General features: G+C 44.8%; 1 protein-coding gene across 19 annotated transcripts in view; it reads right to left on the bottom strand.

Moving 5' to 3' along the window:
* Positions 1–13,526, bottom strand: part of EphR (Eph receptor tyrosine kinase) — a 77,106-nt gene that overhangs the window by 6,036 nt on the left and 57,544 nt on the right. For 2 of the 19 annotated variants that reach the window (XM_016915990.2, NM_001013006.1), the window contains 10 exon segments: positions 11,677–11,962; positions 11,067–11,603; positions 10,829–10,989; positions 10,471–10,735; positions 10,205–10,393; positions 10,000–10,111; positions 9,824–9,891; positions 7,003–7,179; positions 6,350–6,819; positions 5,799–6,136 (listed from right to left, as the gene is read on the bottom strand). In XM_016915990.2, the coding sequence (XP_016771479.1) occupies positions 5,799–6,136; positions 6,350–6,819; positions 7,003–7,179; positions 9,824–9,891; positions 10,000–10,111; positions 10,205–10,393; positions 10,471–10,735; positions 10,829–10,989; positions 11,067–11,603; positions 11,677–11,962 (2,603 nt within the window). 19 annotated transcript variants of the gene reach the window in all.

The raw sequence follows: 13,526 nt of genomic DNA, 5'->3' as shown, positions 1-13,526 counted from the left end.
GGCAAAATAAACTCGTACGTACGAATGATGGAAAATCGATCGAACGAACGAGGTAAGATGCGAGGATCGTGAAAATTCGTGAGCCCTCGTGGATTTGAACGATGGTATTAACGTTGGTGATCGATGGTGATACGTGAGTGAGAGTTGCGAAATGGCGGTAATGAGAGAGCACTATGACGGTGTGATTACGGTTGATGATATTACAAGTTGAAGAGATCAGCTGGACAACATATTACATATTAGAATATGAATGAATAATGGTGCGTATGAAGCAAGCAGTGCGATACGAATACTAATAGGAATACAAGCAGAGCAAATGCTGTCTACGTGGCAGCAATACTCATGATAATTCGAACGAAGCAAATGGAGCAAGAAGGCAAGTAAGGCAATATCGATATATGGGTGGCAAGCGCTGTTTCACACTTGTACAAATTTCTGTCCGCAACGATGATCGAAACGTCTTTCTTTTTTCTCTCTCTCTCTCTTTCCTGCCTTATTGCTCCTCCCTCGCTCCGCTACGTTTCTTTATTTTTGGTCGACTGAAAGCTGTTCTTGATTGTTTACCTTTTCCTCAAATGCACGTTGGAGGATGTCGACGAGGCGGGTGGGGGTGGGGGTGGAGCACCCCTTTCCCTGATTCTGACAATTGTTAGCATTTGTTAGTGCGATGGAGGTCACACACGTTTGGTGTGTGCTTGCGTGTGCCTGTACGTGTGTATATATATATGTGTATTTGTGTATCTGTGTGTATGTATGCGCGCGCACGCGCGTATATGTGTGAATATGTTTGCATACGTTTTCTCAACCCATCTGGCCTAATTTCTCTCGAGTGTATGCGGCATGTTTGTGCAAATGTGATCGTGTGTGCTTGTGCGAAGCTTGCGTTTATCGCGATTGTCGATGTAAGCTCTAAGATAAGTAGCGCATATCGATTCGATTTCCGCGGGCATAACGCGTCTAAGCTGATTGTCCGTTTTGATTTTCGCTTCTCTCTTTCTCTCTCTCTCTCCCTTACATACACGCATACACATTCTCTCTCTCTCTCTCTCTCTCTCTCTCTCTCTCTCTCTCTCTCTCTTCCGTCTTTCTCTCGATGGATCGAATGGAAAAAAGAAAATCGTTTAAGAATCCGTCACTCGAAGGACAGCAAACCTCTCTCGATTACGTCTCGATCATTTTTCCAGCAATGGTGTGTCGTGACGCATTCCTTCTAAGGATCGACTTTTCGGGAGATTTTTCTCTATAACGTAAAGATAGGTACGACGTGTGTGTGATCACGAATCGAATGCCAGGCGTGAGAACAACCTGGGATATCCGGTTTCTTCTGTACGGTTTTTTTTCCTGACTTTTCGTCTTCGTTTTCAAGTAGAAAAATACTATTCTAATCTGGTCGAATCGGTAGCTCGCGTGATTAAATGCTAATAAGTCTTTGTTTCTTGCAGTTTTTTTGTTACGGTAAAGTATATCGGTGACGTTATAATAAATATCATATCGATAAATATATATATATATATATCCGCTTTTTATAATGTATAATATATAAATACGTTTACGTATACTCGTGTAAGTTATATATATATACATTACGTATATCGAGAATTAGAAAAACATCTGAAAGACTATGACAACACGGTTTCGCGGTTAAAATCCACTGTCAGGACTTAAGCTCCGAGACTTAAATCCAATCTATATATTGCTATTCGTTGGTTCGATTCGTCCCCTAATAAATTCTTATTAATCTCTACGAAAAAACTGCAAAATACATATATGTATACATACATATATATATACATACATATATATATATATATATATATATATATGTATATATTCTCTCTCATAAAATTTTCTATTTAAATCCCTCTAACTAGAACCATAAATATTCCTCTACGTTGCAGCTAAGATCGATAAAATTTATCGCGCCTGGCGCTTTGCTTAAACATCACGATAAAAACATTTTTTTTTTTTTCTTTTTTTTTCCCCCTCTTATAAATAAGTATAATATATAGATTTGCTCTCGATAATGAATATATATATATATATGCTATGCGTAATTAGAAACCGTGAAAATCTTTTCCCTAATGAATATAATGATTAAATTCTCTACTCGTTTTATACGTTTTATGCACGGGCGTAAATATATTTCGTAACGGAATTAATCGACAACCTAAGCGTCGTTTAACGATTGTACGATTCTCTAGAGAAACGCGCGTAAAAAACATCTACGTGATTACTACTGAGGGAGGGAGAAGGGAGGGGGAAGGAAAAAAATGTCCCCTCTGCGTGATTCCGATCGTCAAGCCAGAATCGCGCGAGCGTTTCTTTGGCGAGCATCGACGAGCATCGAGCAAAGGAGAGAGGACTTCGCTTTGCTTTGGATATAAAAAAGAAAAGGAAAGAAGAAAACAACGATCGCGTAACTCTGACCTTGGACGAAAGATACAACGACGAGGAAAAAACCGAACGTCGTAAAAGGGTTTTTCAACGCTTTCATCGAGATCCATCTCGATCGATACCGATATACCGTTCACTGGTGATGGAAAGAAGTCTCGCCGAAGGAATGCGAGTCTGATTGGTTGATCCGGGAGGAAACGCCTATTTTCATACATATTTTTTGTTTTTAGCATTGTATTTGTCACGTATACTAATCCAAAACGACGATCTGTATGTATCATTAACGTAGGCATAGAATTCGCAGTATTTTAACGATATAATATAAAAATTTTTTTTATTTCTTATCAATATATATATATATAGACTAATTATGATTCGTAACAATAATTTAATAATATATAAATGCAATGTCGTATTAGAGTAATTAAAATAATAATTTGTATTCATTAATATTATCATCGAGATAATTAATAGTTTCGAAAATATTTCAGTCTTGGATGATTAAATCCTAACGTAACTTCCTAATAAAATGAAAATAATTTTTTTACGATTTTGAATTACGATATTGAACGCTCGAATTATATATCCTCCTCTGCTACTTGCGTAGCGTCAGGATTGTCAACAAAGCGTTCGAAGTGGGGATAGGCGGTCCTAGCGAAGGATCCCTCTTGTCCCCGTGCCGTCCCCCGCGAGACTCGTTTCCAACGGCTAAACAGCGGCGCGCGACGATTCGTGGTGTATGGTGTGAAAAATAAACGGAAATTTTGCGCGTCGTTGGACTCGGACTAGGCGTTTTCCTCGTGCTAAACTAAAGGCAACAGTGAAACACGCTTGTCCCGCAACGAGAATAACGATTGACGAACGATTATCAACCGAAGTGAGTGAACGGGACCCAATTGGGATAGGTAAGCGGTGGCTGTTGTGGCAATGCGTGTGTGGCTGCGTGTGTGTGATAGTGTAAGCTACGGCCGGCTCCTGGTGGCATTACTGGAACGGCAATCGTCGACTGGGCTTGATGGCCGACTACATCTACGAACGGACCCGTTGTCGCGGCAGTTGGTATCGCAGCGGCCGCTGCCGCGGCCTGTGCGGCAGCCGCGTGGCTTGTGACATAGTACGGATTGTGTGCAGGTGGCCTCACGCTGTTGAGTTGTAGTTGTTGAGTTGTAGTTGGTGGTAGATGGTAGTTGTCGCAGTTGCAGTTCGTAGTCGGGTACCAAAGACACCACAAAACCAAAACCACAAAGAATTAGCCCAGAAAAAAAGGGACGTCGTCGGCAAGAGAAATTGAAATATATTCTTCTTGGGAGGGAGGGGGCGGGGGGAGAGACAGGGGCAGGGATATAGATATAGATCGTAGATATAGATCGGCCCCGTTGAAAGCGACGAGGGCGATGGAATATAACGATCGATTTCCATCTCGCGGATGAAATCAATCGATAATCGATTCGTCTCGTACGTCTCGAGAAATCGATGCGATAAATCGATAATTGCGACGAATCCTCGAGCATTCGGAGGATACTCTTGTGTGCTCCTCCGTAACGCCACAGCCACTCGTATTGCTTCATTAACGATCCTCGGGACGATAAAGCGGAACGAGACGTCCGGACTCTCGAGTATCGTTTGATCTCTCGCTTTTGTTCGCCTTCTTCTTTTTTCTTTTTTTTTTTTTGTGTGTTTCGCGGTGGAAATAAGTGGTGGTAAGAGGACGAAAAGGAGGAAGAGAAGCAGGAGGAGGAGGAGAAGGAGAAGAAGTAGGAGAGTTTAAAGGATTCCAGGATTACAGAAACGATAAGCGCTAAAGCGATAAAAGCTCTCTGAAAGCCACCGCAGTACGATGCGCACTTTTCGCCGTTCTCTTGAAACGCGAACGAAAAATTATTCCGCGAAAATGATCGCGCAAAGACTTCCGTCCATAAATTAATTTTCCTCCCAACAAGTAATACGAAACAGAAACGGAAAGTAGCGGTAGATCTTTTTGCACGTTCCAAAGGAAATTAAGCCGTTTTTAATTAAGAGCAGAGAATTAAGCGCGCGGCAAAGCCACTTGTTACATCATTGCAAACTTTGGGATGACATTTTTTTTCTTTTTTTTTTCTCTTTTTTTTTTTTTCTTACGAACGCGCGTTCTGTTTAACGAGATTATTAGTCAATTTTGTCGTGGAAAATATGTGCTGGAAAACAAGGAAAATCCAACAGAAATTTTTTATTTCTCCACATTTTCTCCCCCTCCCCCCCCTCCCTTCCCCCGTGCTTCGTCGCTCGTGAAATCTTTTTTTTCTCGGCATTGAATCCCGATTTCTTTTAATTTAGCGTCGTTGAATTTCAAAGAGAACGAGAGTTGCGAGGAAGCGGAGGCGCTATACAAATCAATTTTGACGACTTTGAGCTACGGAAATGAACATAATAAAGGAAAAGAAAAAACTACAACAACAAAAAAAAAAAAAAAAAGAAAAAAAAAAGATGAGAGAAACCAATAAGTAGCTTCGAAAGAAAATGTCGATAGTTACTAGAACTTAAAAAAGGTGCGAAAAAGATCAGTCCAGTACTATATATTGCCCGCTTCCAGTAATGCCAATCAGGTATTGATGTATTCGAATCGACGCCTCGACGAGTTTGGACGTGCACACGAATCTCTCTGTCGGGTAGACACACACACATCGTGATTATTCCTGGACGGCCAATATATATATATACATATATAAAATATATATACATATATATATTATTCCTTTTAGGCCGTTTAAGATCCTAATTATAATATATACGGAAATGAGCAACAACATCAAAGCCCAGTCTAAGAGCGTACGTGAAGAGCGCAGAGCATTGTGAGCTTCTTCTCCACTGGGTAACAACGAGTGGAGAAAACGAAAAAAAAAAAGAAAAAAAAAAAAAAAAATTGTTTGGCTGTCGAGAGAAATTAATTTATGGACACGAAGTGTGATTCGCAAATCAGCATGCGGCATGATTCGTGTTAAGAGATGATTTGGGAGAACAATTCGGTTGGTACAGGCTCCCGATGATCCTTTCGAACGCGTTCCAAAAAACACATTGTATCGCGTCTAATCTTATCTCGTCTTCCGGAGCCTGCCGAATTATTTTCGATGAAGGCACGAAGTGACAAAGCGTTTTTCTTTTCTTTTCTTTTCTTTTTTTTGCGTCTTTTAAATATTTTTCGTTTATTTTTTTCTCCTCGGAATAAATATACTTTTATGTTATCTCTACGTATATATACGATGTACACACACATATAAATATATATATATATATGTATACGCGGACACGCGCGAATCGATAGCGCGACGTAACAATGAACTCGAAGTGTCGAGTGAAGAGCGAAAAAGAAGAAGTAGAAGAAGAAGAAGAAAAAGAAGAGAAAGAAGAAGAGAAGGAAGAAGGTTTACCTGTTCTGGGCGATTTTCCTCAACGTGTCCGGGCTTCGTATCAGTTTGTCCAATGTTTGCGTTAAATTGGCGAAAGTGGGGCGATGAGTTCGCTCCTTTTGCCAGCAATCGAGCATCAGCTGATAGATAGCCTCCGGGCAATCCATCGGTGCTGGAAGCCTGTATCCTTTCTCGATCGACTTTATCACGTCCTGATTGGACCAGTTCCAGTACGGCCTCTCGCCGTACGACATCACCTCCCAACAAACGATCCCCATGCTCCACACGTCGGAAGCGCTGGTGAATTTTCGGAATGCTATCGCTTCCGGGGCCGTCCATCGCACCGGGATCTTTCCACCCTTTTTGCCGGAGTAAACAGTCTTGATCAAGATCCGATATTTCAAACTTGCGAATCTCGTGTTTCGCGACGCGAGGGAAAAAACGATGCGCGCGCGTCGAGCGAGGCGAAAAACGATGCGCGCGCATCGAGCGAGGCGATGGGAGGACAAGTGGTGGGGGGACCCGAAAGGTGACCTCCCGACGAAAACAAACAAAGTCGAGATTACACTTACCCTGGTCGTGTACGCTCCTTCCGTCGCGCTCTCGATCTCCCTGCTCAATCCGAAATCTGCGATCTTGCAAACGAGGGCGGCGTTCACGAGCACGTTCCTCGCTGCGAGATCCCGGTGCACGTAGTTCATCTCGGCCAGATACTGCATACCGCTCGCTATACCGCGAAGCATGCCCACAAGCTGGAGCACCTGAAACTTGCCGTCGTTCGCGCGAAGGAAAGTGTCCAGGCTCCCGTTCTCCATGAACTCGGTGATGATCATCACCGGGTTGCTCTTCGTGACAACACCCTGCAGGAATATCACGTTCGGATGCTCGAACTGGCCCATGATCGATGCCTCGGTCAAGAAGTCGTTGCGCGCCTTATCCGCTGAGCCGGGTTTCAGTGTTTTGATGGCAACGTCGATCTCCGTTCGACCGTCCGGCGGTAACTTCAATTTCCCGCGACACACGTCGCCGAACTCTCCCCCACCTGTGTTTCGTTTCGCATTTTCGGGGATACGAGAAAGAAAGGAAAAGGGAAGAGGGGGAGGGGAGAGAGAAAAAATTACGAATTAGCAATTATCGATCGAAAGGAATTTATGCGCGCTGTTATAGATAATAGATAGAAGAAAATGGCGATAATAATAATGATGATGATGATGGTTATATATACCTATGATCGCCTCTATCGTGATGTATCCCGCGTCGATCTCCCGCGCGAATTCTCGCACGGCTTGGTTCGGGTCCTCGTACGTGTGAGGATCGACGTAACTTCTCGCCCCGCCGCCACCCGCGCCACCAGCACTCGCGGCGGCAACTCCCACTGCAGGTGTGAACAGCGGCGTGGTCACTGCAACGTCACCAAAACAGAGTTCATTATATTAACACGAGGGCCGGTGTGTTAAATTTTGACGGAATCTCGGAGCGTGAGGAACAGCATCGTTCGCTCCGTGACTGTCAACCGTATCATCCCGTGAAAACACTCACACACCCTTCCTCGATTATACGAAAAATTTTTCTAAAATGCTCAAAAAAGGAAATACGCAGAGTGAACAAAAATAAAAAAAAAAAAAAAAATAAAAAAAGAAAGGAAGCTATATATGTAAAACGAAAAAAAAAAAAAGAAAACTTTATACAAAAAAGCTTATATCCTCTCTAGAGCTTTCGTCTTCGAAATATCAATTATATTATTTTCTTAAAACAATTCTACGCGATAATCATACTTCTCTTTCTCTATCGGTAATCGGTTCTAACGGTTAAAAAAAGAAAAAAAAAGAACGAAAACAAAACTTCGACTAATTACAATTTCCACTATATATAAGAAGGAGGATCTGAAGAAAAAATAAACGAAAGAAAGAAAGAAAGAAAAAGTAGAAGAAAAGAAATGGACAAAAAAATCGAGAGATCGCGCTAACTAACTAATTTTCATGCTAGTGTAGAAATTCTCGCATGCCTAATACGCCAAACGATTTCAATTACGATGCATCAGATTGAATGACGTTAGCCGTAGTCGGAGTACGGAGGAGGATGCTCCGGTCGAATCGAATTACTTCGTCGCCTGTTAATTTACATCCGCGAACGCATCTGCGCTACTCTCTCCGAGCCAAATTAATTCGAGTTCCACCGAAACATCCGGTCACATTTCGCCGCGCTTCGACAGAGGAACGGAGGTTATCACGGAGGGAAAACAGAGTTGTTATTATTATTCGGGGGGGGGAGGGTGGAAATCGGTGACTGGCTGAAAAAAAAAAAGAAATGGAAATGGAATATAAGAGAGAATGCGTATAAATATAACGAGGGATGCATACGAGAATAAAGGAGTTTCATGCGAGTTTCTTTTCTTTTCTCGTGCGTCTCTCATCTACGTTGAACAAAATTCAGGGGATGAAAGAGAAAGAAAGAGATAAGAACAGAGAGAGAGAGAAAGAGGAAAGAACGGTGGTGCGAGCGAGAAAATAAAATAAGGGCAGTGTGTCGTCGTGTAGCAGGTTTCGAGTGTAGGAGTGTAAATGGTGATCAAGAGCGGACGGACAGATTCGCGCGTTTTCCATCCCGGGTCGAACGAAAGGTTTCGAACGAAAGTTTTTATTGGGACTTACGCGAGGACTTGCTCTTGTTGTTGGTGTGGGTTGTCACAATCGGTGAACTGTCCATTTTGCAGTGCACTGTGAACAACACAACAACCAACACAACTAATTGACAAAATAGCAAACAAAATAGAAAGCGGATGATGTTCGATGAGTAATTTTTAATGACGCGAAACGAGTGCAGGTAGTACGACCAGATTATTGAGATTGGAATGATTGAAAGAGAGAGAGAGAGAGAGAGAGAGAGAAAGAATTCGGGATTACGCGTTTCTCGTCACGCGTGATTTCTCCTGTGATTGTTTTCGTCTCTTCAGCGTGAGTGTGAAAAAAACGAAACGAAACGAAACAGGACAAAGGAAAAACAAAAAAAAAAAGGAATAAAACAACAAACGTAAAAAAAAAAAAAAAAATAACAAATGCAATGATAACACACTAACAACATACGCATGCAGAACAATAGAGATTACACTGTACACGACGCAAGCGACAAAAGCACGTGCACGCCACATCTTTCGTGTAGATCTTTAAAGAGTATTCGATATATGAAATCTGTACAGAGAATAGAAGAATCACAAAGTGTTAGAAGGATGGTGCGTGTTCGTGCGCGAAAATATATTTCGGAAAAAAACGCGATTCAAAGAGAGATGCATTTAAAAGGGGGTGCATTTAAAAATCAACTACTGCAAAAACCGAGTTCCTAGAGAAAAAAAACTTGAGGTGTTGGAGAAGACTTACTGTAGGTCACAACTAGTCCTGTAGTAGCAGGCGATTGTGTACATTGTTTCATTGGGTTTTTTCATGGATTTTTCATGGAGGCAGGTTCGATAGATTAGGGGAATCGCACATGAAAAGAAAGAATCGAAAGAATTTGGTTAGAATAATGATACTTTGGTCGTGGGCCAGATCGATGTCAGATTTTTGCACGACAATAATAATCGTCATTCTTTTTTTTCTTTTTTTCTTTTTCCTGCCCCGAAATCGGTCGGATTTCACTTCCATTCTTTTTAAACTTCCATTTCGAACGAACCACTTCTCTTTCGAGAACGAACCACTTTTCAATAAAATCTTTCTTTTTCGAGACAAATAGTACCTCTAAAGTACTGGGGTATTTGGCAACAAGACATTATCGTGGGGGGGGGGGGGTATATATACTGTATACATTGGGCTCACTTGCTGGATCTAACTGAGGGGGTGTGGGGGGTTGGTGATCCAAAAATATTAGTCACAAGACACGAGAGGGCATAGTGAAACAACTATGAAAGTGACAGAGAGTGGGGGGGGGGCGGGTAGATAATAGTAGTAGTAGCGATAATGAATTTATATATATATAAGAATATATATATATATATGTATATATAAAAGAAAGAAAAAGAGAATCGAAGCCGAATCGGCATCGGGAAAACGTACCTTCGCCGTTTCTATACTCCAGAGTGTCGCAATCGCTCGGCTGTTTCTTGTTGCATTCGTCCGAGGCCCTGCTGCATCGAAATCATCATCACATATCAATAAAGTCGGGGGAATATGGAATAAACATGTATAATAAAGACGCGACGTTTCGATTTTCCGCGCGATTTTTCGTTTACCTTCTCAATATCAAGACTGTCATGATGATGATGATGACGAGAAGAACCACCACGGCGACTATAGCACCCGCTATGATTCTCACTTGCATATTGTCATCCTCCCCGACGTAATCTGGAGACGTGAAGAGCGTTTTACTTTGGGAAGGAAGGGTGAAAAGAATACAGTTTTCTTCAACGATTAGGTCAACCAATCTCATCCCCATACCTAATCCCATAGCGTGAGGCGTCTTCTTGTACACGACGGGCGTGTACTCGCCCCAACCTCGCGTAGTTTTCGCTCGAACCTGTATCGCGTAATCCGTGGATGGTTTCAGGCCTTTGAACGTCGCCGACAATTCCGAGGTTTGGATCACGGTTGCGTTGGTGGCGTCGTCGTAACGCGGGTAACACCTCACTGCGAGAAATATCGTATTCGGAACGGAAGAAGAAAATTATGGAGAATCTCGAATTTTTTCGAGACGCGTGTACTACCTTCGTATCTTTCCACCAGGTCGCTGTCCCCGCCGATCTCGGTTATCGGCGCGTCCCAACTTATGCTCAACTCGGAGCTCTTCACGCTCGTAATCCTCACGTTGCTCACCAAACTCGGCACGCTCGCATCCGTGGTCACGGTGATGTCCACGTATTCCGACTTGCCGGCCAACGCCGAGACCCCGTTCTCGGCGAACACTTGGAATCGATAAGTGGTGACCGCGTTCAATCCAGTTATCGTAATCTTCGTGTCGTTGAAAACCTCCTGGAAAGAACGAGAGAACAAAAAAAAACGTTGAATTCCGTTTGCATTCCATTGCGCGTGTAAAAATCCAAAAAAAAGAAAAAAGAAACGCACGGTGTTGGGAATGTATTTGACACCCATGCTGCACGCGTCGCAGACCACCCTATAAGTCGTGTCTGTCCTCCCGCCGAGCATGTGCGGCGCGTTCCAGGACAGGAACACGGTGGACTGGTCGACGAAGTTCACCGTCAGATTTTGCGGCGCCGACGGTGGCTCTGTAAAAGGAGAGAGAAACGATTGAACGATCCAACAAATGATCAAACAAATCCAAACAATAATAACGAGAACTCACGGGTGCAGGGCATTTTCTTGGGATCCTTCTCTGCCCTGAAGTAGCCGGGATCGCAACGGCACTCGGTGAATCCGTAATCGGAGGATTTGCTGTGGGCCGGGCAGGCCTCGCAGCTGTGCGACCCCGCCTCGTGTTTGAATTTACCGATCGGGCACTCGGTGCACTCCTGCTTCTCCACGTCGGCCTGATATCCCGGTTTGCAGTGGCACCCGCCGCTCGGTAAGTACCATTTCCCGTCCCCCTTGCAGAGGAAGGTGGGCTGCTCGATCACGACGGCGTTCGCCACGCAGGTGCCGATCGTTTGCTCGATCAGCGCCACCTCGCGGCCGGTCGGCGTGGCAGGGAAGTGGGCGAAGTTGACGGAAATCTCCGGGCAACTGATGTAATAAACCTTGATGGCAAGGATCGAGATGCAAGCGCCCTGGTCCCTGAACGCGAAGTAGACTCCCTTCTTCGTCACGGGGATGGATTTCACCTCCGTGTTTATCACCACCTCGGTGTTCGTGTTGAACCTTCCCTCCCCAGCGGCTATGCGCCCTGCGAGTTCGGATTCGGTCAGAGGAGATTCGAGGAGACGAGACGAGAGACTCTCTCTAGGAAGAGGGCTTACCGATCAACTTGTAACTGTCCGTTTCCCACGGTGGCGGCTCCTTGGTGGCCACGTCGAACTCGTAGTAAAGTAGGCTGAAAGTTTCTTTGCAACTGAGCGCGTTTCCTGGGAACAGGGAGCAGTCGCGAGTCGTGAATTTGATCTCTATGTACATGCGGTTCGCCGGTCCCCTCTCTATGAACGGGGTCCACAGCCAATTGTTCACGTTGTTGTACGCGACGTCGCAGACAACGTAACTCCGCCAATTGATGCCCTTGTCGAAGTTGGTGAACGACTCTTCCACCCACTGCAATCAAACGGGGACTATCTTAATTTTCCGCCGTTCGTTGATTAACGAAACGCGTATAGAGAAAAGGGGGGGAGATCCCCTTTAGACGAGATAAACGGGGTTTGGTCAAATAAAGCGAATCTCCTTTCCACCGGGACCCTCTCGAGAAAGCGAGAGAGAGAGAGAGAGATATGTTTGCGTTTGGATTACGCGAGATTTCACCGAGTCAGCGTTTCCACGAAATCAGCTTTGCTTCTTCCTCTCTCTCCTTCGAGGTCTTCAAGGTCCTCTCCATCCCGATCTTCCAACTCCGTCTCCTCCCTTCGCGATTTATTTACAGAAACAACGTCGAAGGAAGAGAGAGAGAAAGAAGGAGGGATAGATTTATCTCTATCGCCTCGATTTTCAAATCAGCCGAAAAGGAAAAGGAGAGTATTCGAATTCGAGGAACCGCTGGTTGAACGGAGGTGTACATCCTCGAACGAAGGAGAGGGCAGGTCGTCGACTCGCGACAAACAGACCGCAAGGAATTACCGGCGCGCGTTACCATTAGTTTTATTGCCCCCCTCGGCTCGGGCTCGTCCCGAGAGAGACCGCAAAAAGTTCCGACCGGGCAAGAAGGACCCCGTCGTCGTCGTCGTCGTCGTCGTCTTCTTCGTCATCGCTGTCCTCCTCCTCCTCCTTCTCTTCCTCTAGAAAATATCCTCTCTCTCTCTCTCTCTCGATCGAGGAGAGGCTACTACTACGTAGGTAAGAAGGGGCAAAAAAACGGGTAGATCGAGAAGATCAGCCTTCTTAACCAGAAGATTTTCTTGCGGACGTGTTTCCGGCAGGGAGGCCGCAATAAATTCAGCCGTACGGTGGCGCGAACGGAGATTATTACGGGTAGAAAGGAGAGAGAGGGAAAAAAGGATTTCGTTTCGGTGGACGGGCGAAACGAAGGTCGGAACGGAAGGATAGGAAAAATTTGCGGTGGGCCTTCGATCGAGCGAGATTATTTGCGATGAAGGCGATGAAACGGCGATATTCGGCCGGACGGATTGTCGCGAAGGAGGGACGAGGAGGGAACGAGGCGGGGAGAGGGCGGGGCGCGTTGACGAACGTCGCGCGCGCGCCATTAGAGGAACGAAGAAAAGTCGCGGAGATGTTATTTCGACGCCTACGCGCGTCGAGTTTTATCGCCTGGGAAATTGCGTTAGGACGGTAAATTTCAACCTCCCCTCCGCTCCCCGCGCCCTGTCTTTCCGCGCCGCTTTCACTTCGCCTTTCGTTCTTTCGTCACGTGGCCTTGCGCGCGCATGCGCGCAACTCGACTCGGTCGAGGCGACGAAAAAAGCGACCGACCGAGTACGCGTGGTTAACGGCCGCGGTTGTTTAATTGGCCTCTCCTTTAATCGCGCCGTGTGCCGATTTTTCGGGGAACCGGATTTCCCCGTGCGAAATTACTCGAATGGAGGAGAAGGAATGATACATCGACGTCCACAAGCTGTTTCTTTAATCTCTCGCTCAAGCGGTGGAGAGATTTTAAACGGAATTAATTACGCCACTTAACGCGTTTCGCGGCTCGGATAGCGTATACGAT

The sequence above is a fragment of the Apis mellifera genome, linkage group LG14 (genome assembly GCF_003254395.2).
Source record: "Apis mellifera strain DH4 linkage group LG14, Amel_HAv3.1, whole genome shotgun sequence".
Lineage (NCBI taxonomy): Eukaryota > Metazoa > Arthropoda > Insecta > Hymenoptera > Apidae > Apis > Apis mellifera.
Note: the sequence above shows the minus strand (reverse complement) of the source record. Positions and strands in the feature narration are given on the sequence as shown.